At 49.0% G+C, this 27,294-nt stretch overlaps 2 protein-coding genes across 3 annotated transcripts; both read left to right on the plus strand.

Moving 5' to 3' along the window:
- The first annotated feature begins 335 nt into the window (after window positions 1-335).
- Window positions 336-25,905, plus strand: CIST1 (colon, intestine and stomach enriched 1). 2 transcript variants are annotated; one of them, XM_061602026.1, is made up of 5 exons: window positions 336-404; window positions 1,072-1,126; window positions 20,419-20,718; window positions 24,716-24,876; window positions 25,823-25,905. In XM_061602026.1, the coding sequence occupies exons 3-5, from the start codon at window positions 20,430-20,432 to the stop codon at window positions 25,871-25,873; spliced, it is 501 nt and encodes a 166-aa protein (XP_061458010.1). In that variant the 5' UTR covers window positions 336-404; window positions 1,072-1,126; window positions 20,419-20,429; the 3' UTR covers window positions 25,874-25,905. The 2 variants fall into 2 exon arrangements, with proteins under 2 accessions (XP_061458010.1, XP_061458011.1); XM_061602027.1 differs by lacking the exons at window positions 336-404; window positions 1,072-1,126 and adding an exon at window positions 13,110-13,182.
- Window positions 3,132-4,991, plus strand: JUND (JunD proto-oncogene, AP-1 transcription factor subunit). The gene has a single exon (XM_061601501.1). The coding sequence runs from the start codon at window positions 3,326-3,328 to the stop codon at window positions 4,322-4,324; it is 999 nt and encodes a 332-aa protein (XP_061457485.1). The 5' UTR covers window positions 3,132-3,325; the 3' UTR covers window positions 4,325-4,991.
- Window positions 25,906-27,294: the final 1,389 nt, after the last annotated feature.

Below are 27,294 nucleotides of genomic sequence, written 5' to 3' on the forward strand. Positions count from 1 at the left end.
AGAAATGGGCAGCTGAGGCTTCCCAGAAATGGAAATGGACTGCCTTCAAGTCGATTCTGACTTATGGTCACCCTAGGAATAGGGTTTTCATGGTGAGTGGTATTCAGAGGGGTTTACCACTGCCTTCCTCTGAGGCTGAGAGGCAGTGACTGGCCCAAGGTCACCCAGTGAGCTTCATGGCTGCGTGGGGATTTGAACCCTGGTCTCCCAGGTCGTAGTCCAACACCTTAACCACTACACCAGAGGGACATGCAAAAGGAATAAAGTTGTATGCAAATCAGTGCTGCTTTTACGGCGTCCTGTTGGTCACTTAACCGCACAGTCCTAACCAGAAGTAAAAATCCTGTTGAATTCAACAGGGTTTACACCCAGGTCAATGGAGTTAAGACTGCAGCCGTAGCAAGGTAAGCTTGCCCTGGTATAACTGTGCGGATTCCTTGAGTTTCAGGCTCATCAACACAAAGGCAAGGCCGCAGAAGTCCTGCTGCAGATCTCTAGGCAACCCCCTACCATTCCTCAGAGTTCATCTTGGGGGGGGGGTCTATTTTGCCAGACAAAGAGCAGAGAGGAGAGGCAGGAAAGGGGAAGGGCCAGTCACTGAATGTGGCCATTTCCCCTGTTCTCCATCCCATCCTTCTTTCCTTGCCTCCTTGTTTTCCATCTCGGCTGAGTGCTGCAAAACAACCACAGCCGCCTTCCAGGGCTATTTCCTGACCCTGAAACAAGCTTTATGCCGTGCGTGTTCTTGTGGTTCCTCCAGCACCTGAAACTCTTTCCCTCAAGAAACAGCTGCAAAACACCCGCAGCTCTCCTCTCCCACACAACCCCACCAAAAATCCTGTTTTCTTGCCCTTCCAGATATAGGTGCGAGAATAGGGAGGCGCCGTGAAATATTATGGGTATCCTGGGTTGGCCCAAACCTGAAGAGACGAAACACCTACCGTGCCGACAGTCCAGGGGTGTCCATGTCAAGGCTGCCAAACCCTTTCCTGAAAGAGCCTTGTTGCATTATTGATGGGGATGTTTGTCTATTTCTTACATAAATTTATATCCCACTTTTCCTCCAAATAGCTCGAGGGGGCATGCTTGCTCCTTCCTCCATATATTATGACAACAACCCTGTGAGGTAAGTTCGGCTGATGAGAGACAGCGACTGGCCCAAGATGCACTGAGTGAGCTTTCTGGCTGAGTCAGGATTTGAATCCAAGTCTCTCCCAGGCCCAAGCCTCTATGCCACACTAGCATTTTTGATGGAGCTGCTACTGTTGATAACACTTATGGGGCAGTGTTGGGGTAGCCATTAAGAGTTTACATGTCCTTACCCAACCTGTTGGCCAAAGCACCTGGGGGGGCACCACGTTGAAGAAGGCAGTATTATCTGCTCCAATTTGCAGTGGCTCCCCAACACCTCAGGCAAAGAGAACTTACCCATTGCCTGCTCCAAAATCCCTCAATCCCTGCCTCTGTCAGGGAAGCGACAGGCCAAAATCCAACAGGGCAGCTCTTGGAAAGAGCTACAGCCTCCATCCATCTGCGCAAATGCCGCTAGCTTTTCTGCGCTTCTTTCACCGAATGAATTTGGAGCGCAGTATAGCTGACCAGTTTGGCACGCGGTGTTGCCTGAACACGGGCGTAGGGCGAAGCAGCCACATCTGCTTTGGGTTAACCCACTCCCCTCACCCCCGTTGGCCTCCCACCACCACACAAGCCCTCCCAGGGGAGCCTCTCCCTCTGTGTTGCAGGCCCTGGTAGGCTTCATGGAGGGGGGCGGGAAGAGGCATCGGGGCCTCTTTGGGGGGGGAGGCCAGTTAGCCTGACATGTTCTGTGTAACTCCGCTGCTGAGATTATTTTAAGGATGCTGTCGATCCTGAACTCTTGCACATTTATATGCCTGCTGCTGCTGTCATTTTACATTTTTTATGGACGTTTTTAAAGGCCCATTTTCTTCTCCCAAATAACTGTCGCTTGCCCAGGGTGCTGGGGGTGAAATGCAGCTCTGCGTGGGGTAAAATGCAGCTCTCAGGATTCTTTGCTTTAAATGCATGGTGTGCACACAGCCTAAGCTAGCTGTGCCAATGGGTCTACTCTGAGGATGACTCAGTTGGATGCCGCTGATTTATTGCTGTGTCTGCTGCTGCTGGCGCCACTTTTGAATGATTTAAATGAACTGTTTTCACAGGCGTTGCTGTTTATTTCATTTATGAATGGCTTCCCACGAAGCATCTCAAAGGCGATTTTGCCATACAAGAAAAAACATATACAAAAAATTGCATGTATAAAAGCAAAACAATACAGGTGCAATTGTTTGAAAACAGAATTACGTATCTAAAAACAATTTCAAGCACATTCAGATCCCTAATAACTCCATTGTTGCTAATTGTGGGGTATGTACATTGTTACTGGGCTAGATGGATCATGATTCAGTACAACGCATCTTCCTTCCTACCTACCTCTCCATTCCCACTTGTGTCAGAACTTGAGCCTGCAAGCTCCTAGGGGCAGAGAGCTTGCTTTCCTTATTTGGCTCGTGCAAATAAACCAATATTGCAAAATGAAGGGTGCACCAAGGGAAGTGGGGGGGTGGGAGAGAAGCCTCGGCAACCTCCTTGGGGCAGAGACCTTGCTTTCTTTATTTGGCTCCTGCAAAATAAAAATAAACAGATCCTCATCTTGCAAAATCCATCCTGCTCCAAAACAAATGGAGTAAATTAAAAAGGGGGGGCAAGAAAAAAAGCAGCAGCAGAGGGCTGCACCCCCCTCCTTTTCGCCCCCACCCCCTTTAAACTTGGCACAAAACCACGTGGGCAGCCCTTTTGATGACATCAGCCCAAGAGGCCGCGCGCTGTTGTGTGCAGTTTACGGCGGAGGTCGCCTAGCGACTTGGGGCACCCGAGAGGAGAGAAGGGGGCGGGGGGAGGAGAGAAATGGGCGGGTCCTCACTTGCCCCGCCCTCCATGTAAAGCCGCTTCTCGCCAGACGTCATCTCTAGCCAATGGGAAGCGCGCGCGATGAGCTCATAGGGGCCGGCGGAGGATATAAAGCGGCGGCGCCCCGGCGGGCGAGCGCATTAAAAAGAGGGGGACGTGGCTGTGCGCCGGCGGAAGGGGCATCACTGCGCGCAGCGTTGGGGGCCGCTGCCGGGGGCGTGGGGGGGGCGTGGGGAGGGCCGTCAGGGGCCAGCCGTCAGGGGCCAGCCAGCCAGCCAGCCTCTGTTGCAGCCGGGCTCCTCCAGCCCTCTCCAAAGCTCTCCAGCGCGCCGCTCAGGAAGAGGAGGGCGCGATCTTGCCGCCTCCCTCCTCCGCAGGCGGCGGCGGGGGGAGGAGGATGGAAATACCTTTCTACCATGACGATGTGTTGATCGCCTTGGCGGCCTCGGCGGCAGGCGCGCCGCCTTCCCCCCTCACCCGCATCGGCAGCATCGCTTTCCCCGACGGCTCCAGCATGATGAAGAAAGACGGGCTCTCCTTGGCGCTGGGCAGCGACCAGGTGGTGGTCTCGGGCCTCAAGGCCCACGCAGGGAGCGGCTCCGCGCAGCAGCAAAGTGGCGGCAGCAACGACGGCGCGGGGCTGCTCAGCTCCCCGGATCTGGGCCTCCTCAAGCTGGCTTCCCCGGAGCTGGAGCGCTTGATCATCCAGTCCAACGGCTTGGTGACGACCACGCCGACCAGCGGCGGCGCCCAGTTCCACTTCCCCAAAGGCGGGGGAGGGGGCGGAGGCGCCCCAGACGAGCAGGAATTCGCCGCCGGCTTCGTCAAGGCGCTCGAGGACCTGCACAATCAGAATCAGCTGGGCGGAGGCGGAGGCGGCCCCGTCGGGGGAGAGCTCCCGCCCGCCGCTAGCCTGGTCCCGCCGTCGCAGCAGCAAGGCCCGCCGGAGCCGCCGGTGTACGCCAACTTGAGCCCCTTCGCGGGGGCGGGCGGCTACTCGGCGGAGGGGCCCTACCAGGCGCACCCGCGGCTACCCCCGCTGCCGGCCCCGCCGCTGAAGGACGAGCCGCAGATCGTCCCCGAGGTGGCCAGCTTCGGCGACAGCCCACCGCTGTCGCCCATCGACATGGACACGCAGGAGCGCATCAAGGCGGAGCGCAAGCGGCTGCGCAACCGCATCGCCGCCTCCAAGTGCCGGCGGCGGAAGCTGGAGCGCATCTCGCGCCTGGAGGAGAAGGTCAAGAGCCTCAAGAACCAGAACACGGAGCTGGCCTCGACGGCCAACCTCCTCCGCGAGCAGGTGGCCCAGCTCAAGCAGAAGGTCCTTAGCCACGTCAACAGCGGCTGCCAGCTCCTGCCCCAGCAGCAGCAGCCCCACCAGGTGCCGGCCTACTGAGCCGGAGGACCCCGCTCCAAGGGCGCCCGGCCTGGACGGCAAAGTCGGCCCCGAGGGCGGAAGGGGAGGGTGGCCTGCAAAGCCTCGACGGCGGGGGGGGGGGCGCCGCCGCAAGCAAGAAGGGACTGCCTCGGCGGGGCGCGCGGCCCCTCACACTAACCTTCAGGTTGGAGGGGGATCTTCTCGTCTCCCTTTGGGGACCCTGATGGTGGGCACTGAAGGGTATCCAGTTTGGAGGGAGCACCCAAGCACGGCCGGCGGGCCGCCCTCCCAAAAGCGGTGGGGGCGTGCACAGGAAGGGTGTCTCCTGGAAGAACTTGAGGGGGCAAGCCCTTTAAATGCTGTTTTCGGAAGGCCTGGAAGAAACGGGGGCAGGATTTTTTTGGGGGGGACGGTTTTGAATGCTTCCCCCTGCAGTTTTGCCCGGTTTTTCCTTCTGGGTTCTGCTGTGGACTTTGCCCGGACTCTCTGTCTCCTACTCTTCCCCCCCTCCCCAAGTCCATAGATAATTTCCTTCTGCCATATTTATGTTAATATCAGTTCCCCTCTCTTTTCTTTTGGGGAGCAGGATTCTTACCTGTTTTTTTGTTTTTGCCTTTATATATATATATATATATCATCACATTCCATTGTGCAGTAAAGTCCTGTGCAGGAGTTGAAAAAAAAAGACTTTGTCTGCTTGTATTACTATTATTGCAAGGGGGTGGTCTTGGGAAATAGTTTGAGGCTCTTTCTTGCCTTAAGAAACAGCTTGTCCCAACCTGGTGCCCTTCTGATGTTTTTGAACTAAACATTTGGGGAGGAACTGGTTGGCAAAGGCTGAGTTTAAAAGCGTCTTGAAAGGGTGAGTTTCTGAATCCAAAAGTGTGCCAGAAACGCCCTCTGGTGCCTGTCCTAGGTACTAAATCCCTGGCCTGTCCACAGGGAGGAGTGTGTGTGTTTGGGGGAGGGGTGCATTGCTTATACTGGATAGATTTCAGCCGAATATAGAAGCTCTTAACAAGAGCTCTGTGGTTTGGTTGGTCTTAAGTTAGTGTTCTGCAGTGGCGTACCAAGGGGGGAGCGGGCCGCCCCGGGTGCAGGCAATAACAGGGTGCTGCTACAGCTGCCGCTCACTCTGCCATGTTGCTGCCCCCTACCTGTGGTAGCCGCCAGAGGGTCCCCTGGGCTGAACGACTGCCAGATCACGGAAAAGGAGGGCCGTATTGCAGGGAAAGAGACAGGCTGCAGGCTGGGATGTGCGAACAACTGGGGAGGGGTGGAATTAAGTGGGTATTTGCCTACCCGAGCAGGTAGCCTGTGTCTTGCCCGACTGTGTTTCTCTTTCTCCTTCACAGTATGGCCCTGTTGGGGAAGCTATTGCTGAGGGTTCCACTCTGTTGTTTGGTGTGGGGGGCTCCTGTCCTGCCACCTCCTTCTCTGTGAGGGTGGTGCAAATCCATAGCGGCTGCCGGTCTCACCCCTACAAACTCGTTGCATGCTGATTGGCTCCCACCATCTGTTGTGGGAAGGAGAGAGTCAGGAGGAGTTGAGAGTAAGGAGTTTAAAGAGCGGCAAGGAGGGGGGACAGTCACGCCCAGGCATTTACTTTCATTCTTTAGGCAGAGGTTCTCAAACGGTGGTCTTTGCCTCCTTTGCCCTGTGGCTGGGAATTACTTAAAAAAACTGTGCTGGGGCTAGTTGGGAGGGTGGGAAGGGATATCGCTGCAAGCTCAGGCTACCAGCCAGCAGCAAACTTTTGATGAGATGGGGGCTTCCTTTTAAAAAAGGTTATGGAGGGAAGGATGGAGCAATGGGTGGGTCCCTGCATGCTCAGAATGCTGTTCTTTACTAGCAAGGTGGAGCTGGTGACAGGGAGAAGGGGGTGTGTGCTCAAGTAGAGGGGGGGAGAGGAATGTATGCAGGTGTGCTTACTTACTGAAGGGGGGGTTGCTCAAGTAGTGTGTGTGTGTGTGAGAGAGAGAGGTTGTAAGGGGGCATGGCATGACTCACGAAGGGACCCTGCACTTCTAAATTTGCCACTACTGTTTGAAATTAATAATAATAGTGTAGTGATTAGAGTGTTGGACTTGGACATAGGAGGGTTGAATCTCGACTTGATCTTGGACCATCTGCTGTTTCTCATCCTAGTCTACCTCACAGGGGTGGTGCAAGGATAAAACTGGGGGGGAGGACCGTTTGTATGCCTCCTTGAGCTCGTTGGAGAAAAGGTGGGGTACACTATGATAAATAAATAAAGTGGTCCCCAGGGAGAATGAGTCCCTTGGGCTGAAAAAGATTCCCCCTTGGAGAAAGGGAGGAGAGCCTCCAGCAGTGGACTCTGCAACAAAGAATTCTCTATAGCACGGACAGGGGCCATGTGATGCAACTCCCATTATTCCCAGTCAACATAGCCAATGGTCAGGAATGATGGGAGGGGTAGTCCAGCAGCACCTGGAGGGCCACAGGTTAGCCATTCCTGCTTTATAGTGCTGCCTTTTTCATATAATCATAGAATAGTAGAGTTGGGAGGGGTCTATAAGGCCATCAAGTCCAACCCCCTGTGCAATTCAGGGATCCAAATCAAAGCATTCCTGACAGATGGCTGTCCAGCTGCCTCTTGAATGCTTTTTAAACACAGTGAGGCTAGGTTTCATTCTACGAGGATGACATTTGCTCAAAGATGCGAGAATATTGAGCAGTATCCAACCTAGGCCCCATCTGCACCACAAATGGTATGATACTACTTTAAATACAAGGTGGGCATGTGACCTTAAGAACAGACCCATTGAAATTAAGGCAGGATGCATACCTGGGATTGCTTAATCGAATTTATGTCCGGTGTTGTCTAAAAAGAAAAGCGATCTTGGCGGAGCTGATCCCACCAATGTCACCCAGAAGTCAGTCTTTTTTTTCCACTCAGAAATTTTTCTAAGCAATTTAAAAAGAAATAAAAAAACAGTACTTTAAAGATCTGCCTCCTGATTAATTGGAAAACACTTTCCTAACTGAACAACAACAATACTACTTAATAAAATTTATATGCTGCTTGCTCAGTAAAAAGCCTCTGAGCTGTTTACAAACTTAAAAACCTCTGAAGTGTTTAAAATGTCCCTCAGTTGTGCTTTTTCCCCTCATTGTCTGACAGTGTAAGGTCCTTGGAGGCAGAGACCTCTCAACGGTTTGCACACACATTTTTATTTACTTCTAATATTCCTAAACTGCTTTCCTGCCAAAGAAGCATTACAAAGTTAAAACTATGGACACAACCTAGGAAGATATCTTGTACTGAGTTGGGTCCAACTAGATCATTATTGTCTGTGCTCACTGGCGCGATTGCACCCACTGAATAAAAGCAACATAACAGACAAACCAAGGCAGTATGTGGCATAAGATCAGGGTGCTGAAATACCAAGTGTAAAAAAAAAATCAATTTTGCTACCTATACTTATTATTATTTAAATTTATATATCGCTTTTTGGCCCAAAGTCCAAAAATGTAGTTGACGCTATGTTCTAGTCCAGTAGTGGAGTTGTCTTACAGCAGAATCTTAACAATATCTGCTCAAAAGTCAGTTCTGTATGAATTCTATAGGGTTTGCCCCAGGGGAAAATAGGGTTAGGATCGCAGCCACGCACTACTGGACTGTGATAGTAAAAAACAAAATATACACCTAACTTGTCACACACATACACATTGTAGAAGTTTGGTGCCAATGTAAAATTAAAAGCTGTATTTGCTGAATGGGTTACAAAATGAATTTTACCCTCATAGAAATGCAGGCAGTTTTGGAGGGAATTTTTTGCTACCCCTACCCAAATTCAAATGTGTGTTGTGGTGGTTAAATTCCTCAAAATAAAGCCATGCCTGGGATGTCCAGAAGAAGAGAGCATTTAATCGTCCCTGAATAAATTTTTGCTTGAGAAACCATACAGGTATTTTTTTTACCCCAATGTGGATTTTTCTCCCAGCCAATGTTAAGGTATTGGGGTAAGAGCCTCCCCCCCCAGCACGGCTGAAGGGGGCACCTCCCAAAAGCAGTGGGGATGTGCATGGTGGGGTATTTATTAATTAAATGTATACCTAGCCCTTTCCTCCCAGAAGGAGCCCAGGGCAGCAAAAAAAACCCCAAAGGTCTCAAACATCTTAAAAGACTTCAAAACATATTAAAACAAATCTCTAAAAACATTATTAAAACAAAACATAAACAGCTTTAAAATCATAGTTCCCCAACTTTTTTTCTCCCAGGGACCCCTTGTATATGGCTGAGGGTCTGGGTGGACCATTATTTTCCTGCCTGTTGTAGCCATTGTGATATGTTGGAATAGATGCTGCATGCTTTTAAACTGCATTTTTACGGACACTGCAGACCACAAGAAAAAAGCTGGTGGCCCACGGACCACAGTTTGGCAAGCTGTGGTGTAGACAGCACTGAGTTTCATGGGCAGCTTTTTATTTAAATCAGCCCTTCATTTAGAGCAATAAGGACTAGAATCTTAGTGTTCAACTAAGTCTACTCAGAGTAAACCCACTGAAATTATGAACTTCAGTGGGCCTGCTCTGAATAGGACTAGGGTTACATACCATCCTTAATTTGTTTCTGGGAAAGGACCATAGCTTGATGGTAGAGCACCTACTTCATGTGCAGAAGTCTCGTTTAATTCCCGGCAGAATCTCCAGGTAGGTCTGGGAATGAAATCTTGTGTTCCTCTGGAGTTCTTCTGCCCTCTGCCAGCTTGCTTCATTGCCCTATGCAGTCAAGGAGCTGGGCTTGACTAAGGGGGAGACGGCATCCAGGAGCAATCGTGTCAACAGCCTGGGCCATCTGCACGTTCCACAGTTCAGCCAGGGCTTCGGCTGACTGGAAAACCAGCTGACCCCTCCGCCTCCGTGGGCAGCCCATCCTGACAGGCCCCCTGCCCCTCTGCAGAAAGCCGAACCCTCAAGAGGAGGCCATCGGGCCATGGCAAGGGACTGATATTCAGATCCCCCACGTTCAGATCCCCCTCCTGTCCAGCTGAGAAGGCCAGAGCCACAGTGTCATCTGCCGCACGTGTTGGGCTGATGACATGTTGGGCCAGCGGCACGGTTGTCGTGGCGGCCACCAAGTCCTGAGCTGCTCCGTAAACACAATGGCCTCAGCAAGGATGTTGGAGTCCCCCAGAACAAACAGTCTGGGCATCTTCGACACCAACAGCTTGGGCAGGGAGACTGCTTGGACAGCAAGGTGGGCGGGAAGGTGGCAGGATCCCTGACCTGTCCCAATTACCCAGTGCCAGGTACAAAAGCTCTAGGGTCCCACTCCAGCAGGCCGGAAGCCTGGCGAGGGAGATGGAGTCCCTATAGGCCACAGCACCTTCCCCTCCCTGACCCCTGCGTCTTCCCTGGGGGAGACCAATTCCACCCTGCTTGTCCCCCCCAGGGCCCACTCATACAGGCCAGGTTGGCCTCCTCATCCACAGTCCAGTCTTGCGTGAGGGAGATCTTAGAATAGTAGAGTTGGAAGGGCCTATAAGGCCATCAAGTCCAACCCCCTGCGCTTGCAATCTTGTTTAAAGTCGACCTGGCGTTCAGTAGCAGCACTTGCAGGCCCGACGGCTGCCTGAGAGGGCAGCCATCATTTCCCAGGCTGGAGAGGGGGCCGGGGGGCCTCCTCCCTTGCCATGCCTCCCCTGCCATGCCTCCCCTTGCCCAGGACCACTGCAGTTGGACCCCCCCTTGGAAGCTTGTGCCAAGCACATCTGCCCCTTCCTCCCAATCAGGTGCTCTTCTCTCTTGGTGCTCAGCCGGTGTTGTCAGGCCGGCAGGAAGACCTTGAGGAGAGCAGTGGCATGTAGGCAGGGATGGTGAAAAACCTCCTCTGCCAGCTGAGTGGTGCCAGGTGCTGCTCGCTGTTCAGGTAGCCTCTTCTGTCTCACTTGGCTAAGAACAGGCTTCTTTGTCCTTTTGTGCTGATTGGAGCCAGAGTGAAAGCAGGTGAGTCAGTCATTGAGAGGACTCTTCTCAGTAGCTAAAACATGCCCCCCTCTTTCATGCTGATGGGCTCTAGGGCAAGTGAGAAGTGAGCTTCATGGCAAAGTACCTTGGTCTCCCAAATCCTAGTCCCACACTTAGCTTCATTTCAGGTTCTTAAAACATTTCTGGCAACGTTTAGCCCCCATAGAGAGAGATTGCGTGGGTGGAAACTACACACACGGCAGATTTATTCTGGTTCTATAAGTCTGTAATTGCAGAAGAGACAGTGAATCCTGGGGGTGTGGTGTGACTATCACGAAAGGACCCTGCACTTCTGAATCTGCCACTGCACTACTCTCTGCAGTAGCCATGCCCATTCCTTTGAGTGGGTCTACTTTGCATGATGTTGGATACAGTCCTGAGAATGTAGCATAGCCCAAATGGGAGCACGATGCAACATCTGGTTGTTTTGGCAAACCCACCTTTGCTTAAAAGCAAAATAGGGAAAAAAGGGATTTCTAGAATCTGTGTGGGTATAAACCAGGAGTGAATGCAGTCAAAGATCACTCAGGGGTGATCCGTCAGGGGCTCCATCCTATGCAGGTGTCCTCAGAAGTCAGCCCTGCAGAGTTTAACAGGGTAGCTCTCAAGTAAGTATCCAGAGAATTTTTATTTTAAAATACCCTGTTGAGTTATGGCAAGGAGCTGCTTTAAGATTCCATTTGTGTATATTTGTCTCTTGCCTTCTTCCGTTGCTCTGCCCCCTATGCTGTCTGTATCTCAGTGTTGACATTTGGATTGTGAAGTTCTCTGGGGCAGAGACCTGCTCACCTGTCACTCTGCAAAGTGCCGTATGGATAAACAACACTAGCATGTTAATCTTGCATTACTCAGCAGTGGGGAAAATAAATAAAACAAAAGCTACAATTATTCCTTCCAGGAAAGAGCCTGGAAATAATTTTCTAAAAGATAAAAATCCCAGAGCAGACTCTCAAAACTCTCATTCTGGGCCGACTTGGTGAAATGGGTATCAGAAGCACTGTTTTACAGGGTCCAGGGTTGTTTTCAGAGAATAGCATTGGGCAGTTGTCTTTCGGTCCCCTGGCAGTTCTGCTGTGGGATGCCACAGGGTACCGTCTTGTCCCCCATGCTGTTTAACATCTACATGAAGCCCTTGGAAGCGGTCATCAGATCTGGGGCAAGGTGTCAGCAGTACACTCACCATACCCAGAGCTATTTCTCTGTAACATCTGAATCGGGAGAGGCTGTGCAAGCTCTGTCCCGCTGCCTGGACTTGGTGGTGGGCTGGATGAGGGTGAATAAACTGAATCTGAATCCTAACAAGATGGAGGCGCTGTGGGTGGGTGGTTCCCGAGTTCGGATAATTGGTCAGTTGCCTGCTTTGGATGGGGTTGTACTCCCTCTGAAAGAGCAGGTCCGTAGTCTGAGGATCCATCTTTGTTGCTACAGGCCCAGTTGACGTCAATGGCTAGGAGTGCCTTTTATCAACTTTGGCTGTTAGAACAGCTGCGGCCAGTTCTGGACTGGGATGGCCTGACCACTGTTGTTCGTGCACTGGTAACCTCCAGGCTGGACTACTGTGTGGGATTGGCATGGAAGTTGCAGCTGGTGTAAAATGCGGTGGTGTGACTGCTCGCTGGAGTAGGACATCGCCAAAATTTTACCCCGCTGCTGAAAGAACTGCACTGGCTTAATTCAAGGTTAAAGCACTACGCAGCTTGGGACCAGAATACCTCAAAGATTGCCTTACCCCCTATATACCCAGTCGATCGCTGAGCTCTGCAGGTGAGGGCCTCCTGCAGATACCATCTCATCAGGAAGTCCGTTCTGCACAACATTACGCTGAATTGGGGTTGGAAGTGTACAGGCAGCCAGTGTAATTGGAACAGAATTGGTGTTGTATGAACTGTTTGCCTTGAGCAGGCCTTTAGCATTGTGGCACCAACCCTTTGGAATTCCCTCCCCTTAAATATTCGACAGGCGCCATCTCTGTTGTCTTTTCGGTGCCTTTTGAAGACTTTCCTCTTTCAACAAGCCTTTTAAGTTGAGACCTATCCCAGTCTGCGTCTCTGTTGGAATTGCTTTTTAACATGTTTTTAAAGATTTTTAAAGAATGTTTTGTTTTTCTGTTTTTAAGATGCTTTATAGATATTTTTAGTGTGTTGTCATTTGATTACTGCCCTGGGTTCCTTCTGGGAGGAAGGGCAGGTGAGAAATATAACAGCTAATAATAATAAAGCAAATAAAATCAAGCAAAGATGTTAGGACCTGGGAAGCTGCCTTCTACTGAGTCAGAAGATTGGTCCATCTAGGTTAGTATTGTCCACACCGGCTGTCAGCAGCTCTCCAGGGTTTCAGTGAGATCTTTCCCAGCCCTACCTGAAAATGCCATCGGGGATTGAAACCTGAGACCATCTGCACACAAAGCAGGGGCTCTACCACTGAGTTACCACAGCCCTTCCCTTAAAAATAAAGTAAAATTCCAGTCCTCAGGGTTTTCCATAAAGGGCCAGGATTTCAGGCACGGGGACTTTCTTGGGTCTTCATTGGACCTGGCACTCTCTATATGCAAAGCAGGTGCCCTGAACTAGTTGCAAATTAGGAGTTTAAAGTTGTTTTAACCAGACAGAAGATCGCTTGTGGAGGAATGGCGCCATCTCGTGGTCCTGTCCTGTCCCTCCACCTTAATATTATTGCTTGTCCGCAGGTTTCACCACTTCTAACACAGGCCCACTGCGCTCAAAATTGCCCTTTCCAACTTCTTCTTAAAAGGTGCCCAAGCCTTGTTTTTAATTTAATTGAAATGTAGCACAATGCTCCTGCAAGCCCAGGAAGACAGTTGGTAAGTGCATAGCTCGGGAAGAGCACCTGCTTTGCTTGCAGAAGTCCGAAGTTGTTTCCAGGTAAGGCTTGTTTATTTTTTAATTATTCTGATTTTATGAGTATAGTTTTTAATTATCAGAAACAGTTTAATGCTATTTTAAATTAGAGTTCATTTTTTAATTATATCTGTCTATATTTATTTATTTATGTGTTATATGCTTTTAACTTTGGTAGGTTTTAATTGTATCTGTTTTTTATCTGGAAGCCGCCGTGAGTTCCAATTTGGAAAAACGACGGGGTATAAATAATAATAATAATAATAAGGAAAAGACCCCTGCCTGAAACTGAGATGGGTGGACCAATGGCCTGACTCAACATAAAGCAACTTCCTATGTTCCTAATTAAATCACCCCTATAATAGTAATAATAATAATGTGGACTGTCCACGTATCATTCTGCTATGTTATTTCTGCAATGCGTCCTCTGTGTTACAGTATTATTGCTGTCTGGAGTGGCACTCTTGCGCTATATTGCAACAAAAGTGAGACAAAACAACAACCAGGACATTCATGGTATAAAAAGTTACAGGATTTCAGCAGGAAGTTACAGGACAGGCAGGAACTGCAAACAGAAGTTTGTCTACCCCGAGATGTTTGCAGGCAGACACAGCATTGAAAGCCAGCTCGTGTGGATCCCCCACCCACCCACAATCCCACCATAAGCATAAATAACCTGGGAGTTCCTGGTTCAAATCTCCTCTCAGACATGAAGCTCGCTGGGTGACCTTGCACCTGTCACTGTCTCTCAGTCTAACCTACCTCGCAAGTTGGTTGTGAGGATGAGTAGGAGGAAAGGTGGGCTATAAATGCAGAAAATAAGCAAATAGATGTTGAACTGATTAGCTGTTTCATAGAACTGTCGGGTTACTATATATGTGTGTAAGAGTATGCAAATATTTTTATACCTCCAGACATTAAAAAAAAAATCAGGGCTGTGAACAGCATGAAATAATAAATAAAAACAAACAACTAATACATGAATCAGATTAATCATTCAGCTTAACTGGATCCCTGCTCAGGGAAAGGGCGGGTAAACAAATTTACAATTTTCTTTGCATATGGGTAAAACAGACATAGGGTTGATTTAACCCAGCTTTTGCCAACCTGGTGCCTGTCAGATGTTTTGGACTACAACTCCCATCAGCCCTGGCCAGCATGGCTGAATTATGCTGGGACTGTAGTCCAAATCATCCAGAGCTGCAGGATGGCAAGGGCTGACTCAAGGCCTCTGGAAAAGTCAGGTTCTATCCCATGTGTGAGTTCTGTGTGTGCATTCCCTCACCTGTCCTGAAGGGGGAGCTGCTGGCCTCCATTAGCCTCTTTTCCAGGTGCCAAGTGTCAAAACTTGGGATTTGGCTGCTGCCCAGATGCCCGCCTCCCAGAGGAGGTGGCAAAACAGGTGCCTAGGTCCTGTTGGCAGCAGAGACGAGGCTCTTCCAAGCAGCTGCTGTTCCTTCAAAGTCCCCAGGATAAGAGGAGCTGGTCGCCATGACCCCGTGTGTCCTGTTGGTGCTGATGGCGTTTGCTCAAGGTAAATGCGCTGCAGGGTGCCGGGCGTGGGTGGGTCTGTGGGTCGAGGATTAGGCCCTCAGGAAGCAGCACGGGACCAATTCAGCCAGGTTTGGTCTTACCAACTTGTGCAAAACTTCCCCAGGGTCAGCATTCTGGACAGAAAGAAATCCCAAGGATGAGCTGAGTTGCCAACTTTCCCACCGGCCTCTGCACTTGTATAACAGCTCAACATCCAGGCACCATCAGCTGTTTATTGCCAGGCTGTGGAAGGTTTCCCCTCCTGATTTCTGCAGGAGAATGCTGCCGTTCAAAGCCTCAAGCACATGCCAGGCTGGCTTTTTCAGGCCAGGTGGCACTGAGGTCCCACGAAGCAGTAGACCTGAGGCTGTGAATAAAAGAACAATGTAAAAATTCAATATTTCAAAATTTGATGTTTATTTATAACATTTATATCCTCCCTTTCGTCCAAGAAGTTCAAGGTGGCACACATAGTTCTCTCCTTCCCTGTTTTATCCTCACAACAACCCTGTGAGGTAGGTTAGGCTGAGAGACAGTGACTGGCCCCCGAGTCACCCCAGTGAGCTTCATGGCTGAGTGAAGGGATTTGAACCAAGACTAGAAAGTTACATTTAGTTTTAATTTAAAATATATTCTATTTTGCCTTTCTATCTGAGCATATTCAAAGTGGCTGACAATAGATCCAAACATGAAACAATAAAATAAGTCCTATTTAAAAACCACAAAAAAAATTTCAGTGAGTTGACTTCAACTAAATTCTACTCAAAATTGAAACTACTGGGCCCAAGTTAGTCATGTTCATTCATTTCAATGGGTCTACTCTGAGTAGGACTAACTTTGGACACTGCCCAAGAATTATTATAATATCAAAATAAACCAGTTTCAGTTGCCTTGGGGGGGGGTTGTACCTAACTGAGCCATGGTCGGAGTCGACCCACTGAAATTAATAGACTTGCCTTTAGTCATATGTACTGATTTCCGTGGGTCTACTCTGGGTAGGATTTAGTGGGATTCAACTTCATAAAAGCAGCAAGTTTTTGTTGTTTAAAAGCAGCAAAAAAACAGTGCTGGGGGTGGGGGAATCCAAAGCTTTTTCACGGGCACCCAAACTACATCTAAGCAAGCACCAGTTACCAATTCTCCGGGGGGGGGGATATTCTGTAACTGCTGAGTGGTCTTGAGGCCTGGTTACTTCGAGGGCCACCTAACAACCATGAATGTGTCTGCGGTCTTGTTGCTGTGAGTGCGCGTCAAATCAGTTTGTCAGTGAGCATACAAGATGGGGCCTTCTTGCTGGTGGCACCCGCAGTTATGGGACTCTCTTCCAGCTAATGCTGACTTAACCCCTTGAGTTTGGGCATTAAAGAAGGGCTTTTTTAAAAAAGCCCCACACATCTCTTTACCTTTGCCTGTCCTTAAAGACAGGGGTGGGGAACCTCAGGCCCAGGGCCCAAATGTGGCCCTCTAGGACTCTCCCCAGATCACCCCCTCACCAATCTGTCTTTGCAGCCTCCTTGAGTGTTTCTGCCTGGCCAGAAATGTGTCCTTGAACTCTGAGAATGCCTTTGGCTTGTCCAGGTGAAGGAGAGAGTGGAAGGTGGGTGAGTGGGTAGAACTACCCTGTTGTAGAAAGCGAACATTCTCCCAGGCATTTTAGCATGTGTTTTTAAATTGTTTTTTTTTAATGTGTTTTTTAATTTGTATATTTGTTTTTAATGCTTTTAATTGTTGTAAACTGCCCAGAGAGCTTTGGCTATGGGGCAGTACATAAATGTAATAAATAACAACAACAATATTTACATCCACTGCTCCGCCCACTTTTGGCTCTGGTCCTGCCCACCCCTGGCCCCCAGAACGTTGCCCAGAAAGGAATAGGACCAGAAATTGGAATAAATAAGTACAGAACTGGGGATTTAAGTACACTTAAGCAGCATCTTCCTGCTAGGGGCCAACCCCCCCCCCCAAAAAGCCACCCCTGTGGATTCCCAAATGACTGATTAAAAGTAGAACAGGGAGGGAGCCTGGTAGATCTTCCAGGGGGGGAGGTTCACAATTTGGTCATCCCCATCGGAGTAACGAACCTCCTCGTGCCAGCTTGCTATGGAGCAAAGGGCAGGTCTTCTGATGCCAGATGTAAGATACAAGCAGGTGTGTCCAACAGTAGCTCCCTAGAGACAAAGGATGCTGCCTTATGCTGAATCAGACCATTGGTCTATCTAGCTCAGGATGGCCCACACTGACTGGCAGCATCCCATCAGGGTTTCAGACAGGAGAATCGTTCTGAGCCCCACCTGGAGACGCTGGGGACTGAGCCACAGATTTCCTTCATGCTCTGCAACTGAACCGCAGCCCTTCCCTCAAGGTGGCGCTTAAGGTTTCCAGATCCTAAACTTTTAAAGGTGTACGTCAGTTGGCATCCAGGGAAGACAGGTGATCGCTGTCCTCAGACTTTGCCTGTGACGCTGTTGGGATTTTCAAATCCTGCTCTTGGCACCTGCAACAGGACCCTGGCCTGACACCGCTCTGCAGTCTGAGCAAACACAGTGAGCAGTTCCCACGCAAAACTGGGCTGCAGCGCCGTGGTGGAGCATCTGTTGTGCATGCGGAAGGTCCCACGTTCAATCCCTGGTGGCATTTCCAGGTGGGACTTGGTGAGGCCTCTGACTCTGAAACCCCTGAGTCAGTGTGGATGCTGCTGAGTTAGATAGACTCAGGGGTCTGACGCCAATGGCACCAATGACCTAAAGAGGTCGTGGGCTCTCCGACACTGCAGGCCTTCAAGAGACAGCTGGACAGCCATCTGTCGGGAATGCTTTGATTTGGATTCCTGCATTGAGCAGGGGGTTGGACTGGATGGCCTTACAGGCCCCTTCCAGCTCTACTATTCTATGATTCTTTATAAGGCAGCTCCCCATGTGCCTATTTAAAACTAATGCTTTATTCAGAACCATGAGGACTAGAATCATACTTTATCTTTGGGGGAAAGTACCATAGCCCCTGCTTTGCATACGGAAGGTGCTAGGTTCAACCCCTCACATCTCCATGTAGGGCTGCAGAAAAACTCCCTTGTCTGAAACCCCAGAGTGCTGCTGCCAGCCAGTGTTGCTTTGCATGCAAATGCCCTCAATTCCTGGCATCTCCAAGCTGGACTTGGAAAGTTCCCCAGCCTCAAGAGCCCCTGCCAGTAAGTGCAGACAACATAGCGCTAGGTAGACCAATTGGTTTCCTATGTTGCAATCAGTCCCTTTTGAGTCTGTTCCAGGGGTGTTTTTCTGGGGTTTACAGCCCATTCTTTCACAGGCCATCCCCAAAACAACGCAGTGCCTGCCTGCGTGGATTTGGCTGGGGCTCTGACGCATCTTGCCCCGCTTGGCATAGAGCAGGATGTGGAGAGCTAATCAAACAAAGCCTCCACAATCTGATCCACTGGGTGTGTTCATTATTTGTGGAGTGAGGTAGAGCCTGGAGCGCAGGAGGAGAAACAGCCCACGCTTGGCTGGCGACAACAGATACACCTGACGAAGCCTCAGTTCACGGTGTGTGCCACTCGCACGGCTTGCGCTATTGTGCGTGCGCTCTGCCTTTGTTTCCCTCAGCTAAAGCACATCCGTGGGCCAAAGGATCTGAATCAGCGCAGAATGTGTCGAATCAGCCAAATCGAGGTTAAACAAAATGCCTTTTAAAATGTCGCATAAAATCAGCATGGTCATTGTTTACAATCAGAGGAAGCCGCCCTCATTAGTCATTCTAGCTCAGTGTTGTCTGCGCTGACTGGCAGCTGCTATCTAAGGTTTCTCCCAGCTCTGCTTGGAGATGCCATTGGGGACAGAACCTTCTGCTTTGCTGCTATTTATTTATTATTAATAAAAATGTGTATCCCGCCTTTCCACCAAAAGGGGCTCAGGGCGGTTAACAATAATAATACAAATAGAATATAAAAAAATAAAATAGTGATAATACTTAGACAGGTTGAACATTAATGCAATCAACAATGTTAAGCTACGACCCTTTCCTTCAAAAACAACCACCAAGATTCCGGTCCTCATGGTTCTGAATAAAGGGCTGGTTTAAATGAGAGCACAGGAAGCTGCCTTAGATCAAGTCGGGTGGTCCATCTAGCCCAGTCAGGGCTGGCCTTAGAGGTGGCTGAGCTGGGCAGGCGCCCGGAGCACCAAGCTGAGCTCAGTCAGTGGTTGTGAATTCGGACTGTATTGCCTACTCTGCGGTGAGCTGGGGTGGCGAAAAGCAAGTGCATATAGTATTTTTTTTGTTAAGGTACCAAATACAAACATGATCTTCCTTCAACTAGCTTTAAAGGGTATTTCTTTTTCACTTTCCACTTTGATGTCATTTGTGTTAGGCAAAAAAATCAGTGGAACACCGCTTTGCTCTGCGCACCTAAGCACCTCAAATACTATAACAAACATTATGGGCACCATATCTGTCTCATCTAATGATATCATATTTTTTTCTGAGCTGTCGTGCCCTTGCGTGGGGGCAGAATGGGGCAGCAGAGTGGCAAGCGACGCAAGGGGGTGAGGGGAGTGGGGCAACCGGGAGTAGAGCGAGTGAGGCAAGCAAGCGGGCGTGGAACAAGCAGGCAAGTGGCTGGGGGGGGAGGGCTAGCACCTGGGGGGTTGTGGTGGAAGCAGCAGTCTGGCAGGAGGCAGGTAAATGCCCTAGGTGGGGAGGTGGCCTAGGCGTGCTGCAGATAGCTGCGTGGCGGCACCATTTGCTGAGGGGGAAGTGGTGGTGAGGGGCAGTGGCAAGGGCAGCAACGCACCACAGGAACAGGCGAGGAGAGTGAGTGGGCCTGGGGCAGCTGGCGCACGCCAATTCCTGAAGGCACTGGGGGGAATTGTTAGGGGGGGTTGGTGAGGGGAGTGAGGTCCCAGGGGTGCATTTCCAAGTGTGTGCTTCAGAATTCATCTGTGTGTCTATGTTTGGGGGTGCCTGGTGTGTGAGTTTGGAGTGAGGGGTTGGCGAGCAAAGCAAGCAGGGGACTCCCCCCTAAATAATAAAGCTGCAAGCAGCAGGCCAGAACCAGAAGACCTGTGAGACTGAGCGTCAGGAAGCAGAAACCAGCTCTGCCAGAACGGGGTTTGGGAACTGGAGGAGGTGCTCAGGAAAAGCACAGCCCGATCCCTATTCCCTTATCCCCAAATAATAAAAATAAATGAAGCACATTGATCACTCTGCTTGATCCCAGGGCAAGGCAGAGCTGCGGGTGAGGATTCGCGCACGTAGTCTGCGCATGCAATAATTCTTGCATGTGGCCCCCAGCTTTGTCCACGCAGACGTGGGTAGAGGGCAGCAGCAGGGCCCCTAACTATGAACGGCTACCAGCCATGATGGCTATGCTCTGCCCCCATTAGCGGAGGCAATTTGTTTCCAAGTATCAGTTGCTGGAAACTGCAGGAGGGGAGAATGTTTCTGTGCTCAGGTCCTGATTGTGGATTTCCCATCAGGACATCTGGTCGACCAGTTGAGAACAAGATCCTGGACTAGATGGGCCACTGGCCTGATCCAACAGGCTCTTCTTATGACTGCATAAAGCAAGCGCTGTGCCACTGAGCTATGGATGTGCTGTTGCTCACTCCAGCAACTGATAATCGGAGGTAGTCTGGATTTGGCTATGGAGGTTCCATCAAGCCAGCTTGACCTGATAGCTGCTGAACGAACAAACTTTGGCGGTCTTTTCTGACTGTCACTTTTCTCCTGCCACAGGTAACCCTGTCATGACAAAGACCACCCACAGCCCTTCTGAAGCAAGCACCCAAATGGTCACAAGCATAACCACACTCCTAGGGACACCAGGTACCAGCCCCACGGCAAACAACACTACACCACCAATTGACAACAGCACAATTGCCACCACTGTCACCCATTTGGGTCCATCACCTTCACCCTCACCCAGCGCAGCCACCGACAGCACCAGTGCAGAAATCAGTGTAGCCACCAGCCCCGGAGTCACGATGTCTTTCTCCCACTCTGTGGCGCCATCCACCAGCCGCAGCCCAGGCACAGGTAAGAGGAAGGCGCTGATGCTCTCTTGGCTCCTGCTGGAAATATTCTGTGCTATTGTTAGGAGTTGTTGTTATTTACCTTCAAGTCGGTTACGACTTATGGCGACCCTGTGAATCAGTGACCTCCAAGAGCATCTGTCATGAACCACCCTATTCAGATCTTGTAAGGTCAGGTCTGTGACTTCCTTGATGGAATCAATCCATCTCTTCTTTGGCCTTCCTCTTTTTCTACTCCCTTCTGTTTTTCCCAGCATTATGGTCTTTTCTAGTGAATCAGGTCTTCTCATGATGTGTCCAAAGTATGATAACCTCAGTTTCATCATTTTAGCTTCTAGTGACAGTTCTGGTTTAATTTGTTCTAACTCCCAATTATTTGCCTTTTTCACAGTCCATGGTGTGTGCAAAGCTCTCCTCCAACACCACATTTCAAATGAGTTGATTTTTCTCTTATCCCTTTTTTCACTGTCCAACTTTCACATCCATACATAGAGATCGAGAATACCACGGTCTGAATGATCCAGACTTTAGTGTTCAGTGATACATCTTTGCATTTGAGGACCTTTTCTAATTCTCTCCTAGCTGCCCTCCCCGGTCCTAGCCTTCTTCTGATTTCTTGACTATTGTCTCCATTTTGGTTAAGGACTGTGCCGAGGTATTGATAATCCTTGACAAGTTCAATGTCCTCATTGTTAGGAGTGATGTAGGATTTTTGCAGCTGGGGTTGGTTGCGCCAGAAGGCAACAGAGACCTCCTGTATCTTTCCCTGAAGGGAGGTTTGAAACCTCCCTTTTTATTGTGCATTGGGGTATATTAACGATTGGGGCAGTTGTCCACCATCCTGCCTTCAATACTGTTTGCACCTGGAAAGGTTTTGGGGCAGACATACTGCTTTGTTTCCAATCAGGGCACAGTCTGTAACTTCCTGCTGAAATCCTTTTATATCATAAATGGTTTGGGGTTTAATTTTTGTCCTGCTTTTTTTTTTTTTTTGCACTATAGTGCAAGAATGCCCCCCTGGGTGGCAATAATGCAGTAACATTGGGAAAGTATCACAAAACAACGAATGAAGTGGAATGATGTGTGGATGGTCCTCTATAATGTTCTGTTATTATGTCAATTAGATGTTGCAGAATACTGTTGCCAAAGGTCCCATCACTGGTCTCCAGGGGCGGTGTTTTAGGAGAAACTCATTTTTCCACCAATTTTTTCTTTTGGATTTTCACCACCAGGGAAAAAAACAGGATTATATGTGCCTCTTACCACAGGCCTCCAGCAAGCTATGCTTTAAAAAAAGGAAAGCATTTGGAACCGCCTGAGTTTGAAGGACCTTCTGCTCTGGCTAATTCTCCTTGGATTTTTTTTGCATCTTTTTGCACTGATGAATTAGCTGACTGTTTTTAAATTTGGTTTTAGGCATTACATTTTCATTGCTGTTTCATTTGCCTTTTAATACAAGCTATCTTGTTGGATCCTCTCTTTGGGGGTGGTCCAAAAGAGGCAGGATATACTAAATTTTTGTTGTTATGTGCCTTCAAGTCGATTACGACTTATGGCGACCCTACGAATCAGTGACCTCCAAGAGCATCTGTCGTGAACCACCCTGTTCAGATCTTGTAAGTGCAGGTCTGTGGCTTCCTTTATGGAATCAATCTACCTCTTGTTTGGCCTTCCTCTTTTTCTACTCCCTTCTGTTTTTCCCACCATTATTGTCTTTTCTAGTGAATCAGGTCTTCTCATGATGTGTCCAAAGTATGATAACCTCAGTTTCATCATTTTAGCTTCTAGTGGTAGTTCTGGTTTAATTTGTTCTAACACTCAATTATTTGTCTTTTTCGCTGTCCATGGTATGCGCAAAGCTCTCCTCCAACACCACATTTCAAAGGAGTTGATTTTTCTCTTACCCGCTTTTTTCACTGTCCAACTTCCACAGCCGTACATAGATTGGGAATACCGTGGTCTGAATGATCCTGACTTTAGTGTTCAGTGAATTGCATTTGAGGACCTTTTCTAGTTCTCTCATAGCTGCCCTCCCCAGTCCTAGCCTTCTTCTGATTTCTTGACTATTGTCTCCATTTTGGTTAATGTTACAAATATAAATTTGGGCAATGGGGCTTTTCTCTCACCATGCAAACATGGCATGCTACATCGCCAACCAAAATTCACACTTTTTCCTCTGCAAAGTTTGTCAAACTTTCAATGACTCATTCATGGCTCCGTGCAGGTAGTGGTGACATAAAGCAATTGTTTTTAATAAGGTGTATATCCAGACCTCTGGTGGGACTCTTAATACAGACCAGCAGGAGAGTTTTCCTAGTCCATGGGAAGAGAGGAAGGTAGGCCTCTTGAGGCTGAGTTCTTAGGAAACGGCACACAGCTACTTCCCCAGGCCTGAGCTCAACATGTCTCTTGTGCAAAACAGAAAAAAAGGAGAGCAGGTAACAGCAGATATCTCTGCTGAGGTTGGAATTAGGACAGCTCCCTGCAGTGTTTTCTAGTTTCATAACCCAGAGGAGCGACATTTCTTGCACTGACTTCCCACTCCTAACCCCCATGGGATTCAGGCATGTGTTGCTGATAATGTAACAGGTCTGTTACACAAGGATATGCAGCTCCCTGCATATTTTGTCAATTGCAAATGCAGCAGAGGCTACTCCTGGTTCAAAATCTGCTGTCAGTAGTGGGATATCTCTCACACAGACTGGTTTGGGAAAGGCACCTTTGAATGGATTTTGAAGCTGAGATCATGACAGTAAACTGGATTAAAACAGAAGGAGCTGGAGAGCCTGAACAGGTAGCCAAAATTATACCCAACTAAATTCTACTTGGAGCAGACCCACTGAAATTCATGGATCTTAGTCGTGTCCTTTAATGTCAGTGGGTCTCCTCTGTGTAGGAAGGTGTGAGTAAGGCCAGTGAAGAGTGGGGCCAGAGGAGAGTTCTGAGGGCCAGGTAAAAAGGCCTAAAGGGCCATATTTGTCTCCAGGGCCTGAGATTTCCCACCCATCCTTTAAAACCAAGTGTTGCTAAGTTGCTTGCTCACCTTTATTCTAAGCTTTTTTGTCCTGTCTTCCTACCAGAGTATTAAAGGTACCTAAAAAAGAAAAGCATGTGTGTGTAAAACATCTATTTAGAAAAAAACCTCTTTTCCTCCTCCTCCTCCAAAATAAAATCTAGAACAGCCACAGAGTGAATCTAAACAGGAATAAGCACTTTGTCCTCCAACAGTTACAGTTTATATGATGGGTGCAGAGATTCAACAGGTACAGCTTTCCTTCCGGCATGTAGATGCAGAGATGATTGCGCTGCAGTGGATGAATTCCTGCCTGCACAGCGTGGACGCGAAGAAAACAGAAACCAAGGTGCTGGGGAACGAATTGCAGCTGACCACCAGGTGGCACTGTTGACTCATCATTTGTCCTGTTGGCTTTTCTTATTGGTGATGATGATGATGGGAAAGAAGCGGCCCCTGTCTTTCCAAAGCCAATGGGACTACATCGAAGCAAAGGCTTACCTGCCCTCAGTCCCAGATTCTGTATGTGCATGCACCTTGGAACATGAAATACAGTGATGAAAGGACATCTCCAGAGAGCAACCAAACCCATGTTAGCATAAAGGGCCACTCAGGCCATTTAGATCTGGCCCTTGGGACTCTGTCCAGGCCACACCCCCTCCTCCTGGAGCATTTCTGCCTGGCTGGGATGTGTCTTGGACTCTGATCAAGCCTCTCACTTGCTTGGATGGAGGAGGTGGGGATGTCCATATGTGTGCAGAGAGACTCATCTATTGTACCAGGGTTATAGTCACACCCGTTGCCCTGCCCCCTTTTGCCTCTGGCCACGCCCACCACAAACATGTGCCCCCCCCCCAGAAGGCTGCCTAGAAGGGAATGTGGCCCTCGGGCTGATAAATGTTCCCCCAACCTGGGCGCAGAGCAAGCACTTGTTGCTGAAAAAAGGATGGCGAGTTTCAGAACCATGTCCTCCCCCCCTTCCCAACAGCTGAGCCTGATGACAAGGAGACACCCCTGTCAGAGAAACCCGGCCTGGTGGCCATCATCTGCATCTTCCTTGCCATCATTCTCATTGGCGCCGTGGTGGTCCTGCTGAAATGTTACCGTGGGAGGGAACCGGCCTTCAAGAAGCTGGACGAAGTGCCCATGGTGAGCGGATGCCAGGAAGCAGACCGGGGTGGGCGGAGGAGGGCTGCTGGGCCGTAGCCCAGGAGTGGAGTAGAAGGGCCTGCCGATTATTGCTTAGTATTTATCTTATGTATTTATCATTTGATTTATATCCCACCCTTCCTCCCAGCAGGAGCCCAGGGCGGCAAACAAAAGCACCAGAAACACTTGAACCATCATAAAAACAGACTTTCAAATACATTAAAACAAAACATATCTAAAAACATTTTTTTAAAAAAAGCTTTCAAGACTTTTTTTTTAAAACATTGGTTTTTTAAAAAAAGTTTTAAAAACGTATTAAAAAGCAGACTGGGATAAGGTCTCAATTTAAAAGTCTTGTTGAAAGAGGAAGGTCTTCAACAGGCGCCGAAAAGATAATAGAGATGGTGCCTGTCTAATATTTATTACTCCTTGTTCGGTTTATATCCCTCTCTTCCTCCCAAAAGGAGCCCAGGTTCAGTCCTCAGTGGCTTCTCCAGGAGGAGCTTGGGGAGGCTCTAAAGTCCCGGAGAGCTGCTGCCAGTCAGTGCAGACAGCATTGAGCTCCAAGTCTGATTCTGCATAAAGCATGTTCCTGTGTTCCTATTTAAATCAGTCCTTTATTCAGAACCGGGACGAATAGCATCTCACCGTAGCGTTTGTGGGAGGAGGGGTAGAAGGTCCCAGGTGCGGCCCAGCATCTCCTGTTAGGGCTGGAAATGTCCCTGCTTGAAACCCTGGAGAGCTGCTGCCGGTTAGGGTAGGCAGCACTGAGCCAGGTTGGCCAATGGGTCTGTCTGTGGGTGGCAGCTTCCCATGCTCCCAACAGGTCTTTGGCCTCAGACATGGGGTCACACTTCCAGCCTCTGCTTGAAACGTTGAAAAACTGGATGGATTTGGAGTTGCAAGAGGCCGCCACTTCAGCTTTTGTTTTTGCTTTTTGTCTCAGCAGGGGAAAGTTGCAGAAGATTCTCCATTTGCCCGTTATCCTCCAAAGTAGCCCAGCCCACTGTCTGGCTACGCTTGTACACCAGTCTCCCTTGGGGCCTGCTGCAAGACTGTCCCCACCCTGCCTCATTTTGTGTGTACAATAAAAATTGCTGCCAGATCTGTTCCAGCGACTCCCTGCGTTTTCCTCTTTGATACTTGCTGTGCGTGTGTATTCAGATGAGCCCAGGGATCACAGCCAGATTTCCGAACCTCTCCATCCTTTTCGCAGAGCTCTTGCGCAGCGCTCGGTAACAGCAGCTCAGCTCTTGCATAGCTTACCTGGTTGGCTGCCTGTGCCAGTGGTGTATTGAGGAAGAAAATTGTGTCTGATACAGAGGTAGGTGGGGATTTGGGAGAAATGCAAATCAGTTTGCATTTAAAATCAAATTGATCAAATTTATTTATTTATTATTAAATTTATATCCCATCCTTCCTCCCAGCAGGAGCTTTCTGAAATAATATGAGAATCCAAAAACACCCATCCTTTGAAACTTGCACTTTTCCAAATATTGCAGGTCTCCCACCAACGTTTACAGAAATGCATATATTAGGGGAAAGTGTGGATAAAAATGAATTTATTTGTGAACAAAAATACATTATATTAGAAGAAATTGCTTGTAAAAATGTGTACATTACTCAAAGGTACAAAATGTATTTATTAGGAGTAATTCACACTGAAATGCTTAAGAATTTTTATGAGGGGGTTTGTAAAAAAAATTGCAAATTGCTGGACAAATATGGTGAACTGAATTTAAGACTGGAAAAATGAGCAACAGAGAGGACTGAAATTAAGGGAACTTTCCATCCCTAGAGGTGGGAATTTAAGTAGGAGGGCTGCTTGGCAGGGCTGTTGTTAAAATTGAATGCTGAGACATAAAATGTCTGAAATGCATTCTTAATATTATTAAGGGGGCAAGTTTATCCAGAGTCCCTTCCTGTCCATTGTGTTGGACACTTCCAAACTGAATGTGGACGTTCTCTTGAGCACCTCTGGAAATGCAGCCCTGAGCTAATGAGTAACGGGCCCGGGAGTTAATTAGTCATCCTAATTGCTGAGCCGGCAGGTCTCCTTGGCAGTAGGAGCCGAGATGCCCAACTGGCGCACTGGTACGCAGCAGGAGAGTGATGCGGTAGCTTGCATCTTTCCGCCAGCCTTTCAGAAGCAGAAATCCGGGCCGCTTCTAAGCCCATGGAAAAACCCTCTGGACAAGATAAACGGGCAACAGGCCAAAAGAGGCGTTTTGGGTGTTCTTCTGCAGAGGACCAGTTTTGCCCAGCTGCTGACTGACCCTGCAGGGGCAAGGGTGTCTTCAAAATTGGAGGGTGCTGCCTGCCAACAGAGAATCTGCCCGGTCTCCTCCTTCAGACTGATGTTATAAGACCCCTGCCAGGTTAGGCCAAGGGGTTCACATTGGCCCAGCAACCTGTTTC

Source organism: Rhineura floridana, chromosome 18 (assembly GCF_030035675.1).
Source record: "Rhineura floridana isolate rRhiFlo1 chromosome 18, rRhiFlo1.hap2, whole genome shotgun sequence".
Taxonomy (NCBI): Eukaryota; Metazoa; Chordata; class Lepidosauria; order Squamata; family Rhineuridae; genus Rhineura; species Rhineura floridana.

Excerpts from the sequence above, each read along its gene's own strand:
- JUND (XM_061601501.1), top strand. The coding sequence starts at position 3,326 with ATGGAAATACCTTTCTACCATGACGATGTGTTGATCGCCTTGGCGGCC.
- CIST1 (XM_061602026.1), top strand. The coding sequence starts at position 20,430 with ATGACAAAGACCACCCACAGCCCTTCTGAAGCAAGCACCCAAATGGTC. Across the intron at positions 20,719-24,715 it reads CAGCCGCAGCCCAGGCACAG|CTGAGCCTGATGACAAGGAG; the intron begins GTAAGAGGAAGG and ends CCTTCCCAACAG. Across the intron at positions 24,877-25,822 it reads AGCTGGACGAAGTGCCCATG|CAGGGGAAAGTTGCAGAAGA; the intron begins GTGAGCGGATGC and ends TTTTTGTCTCAG.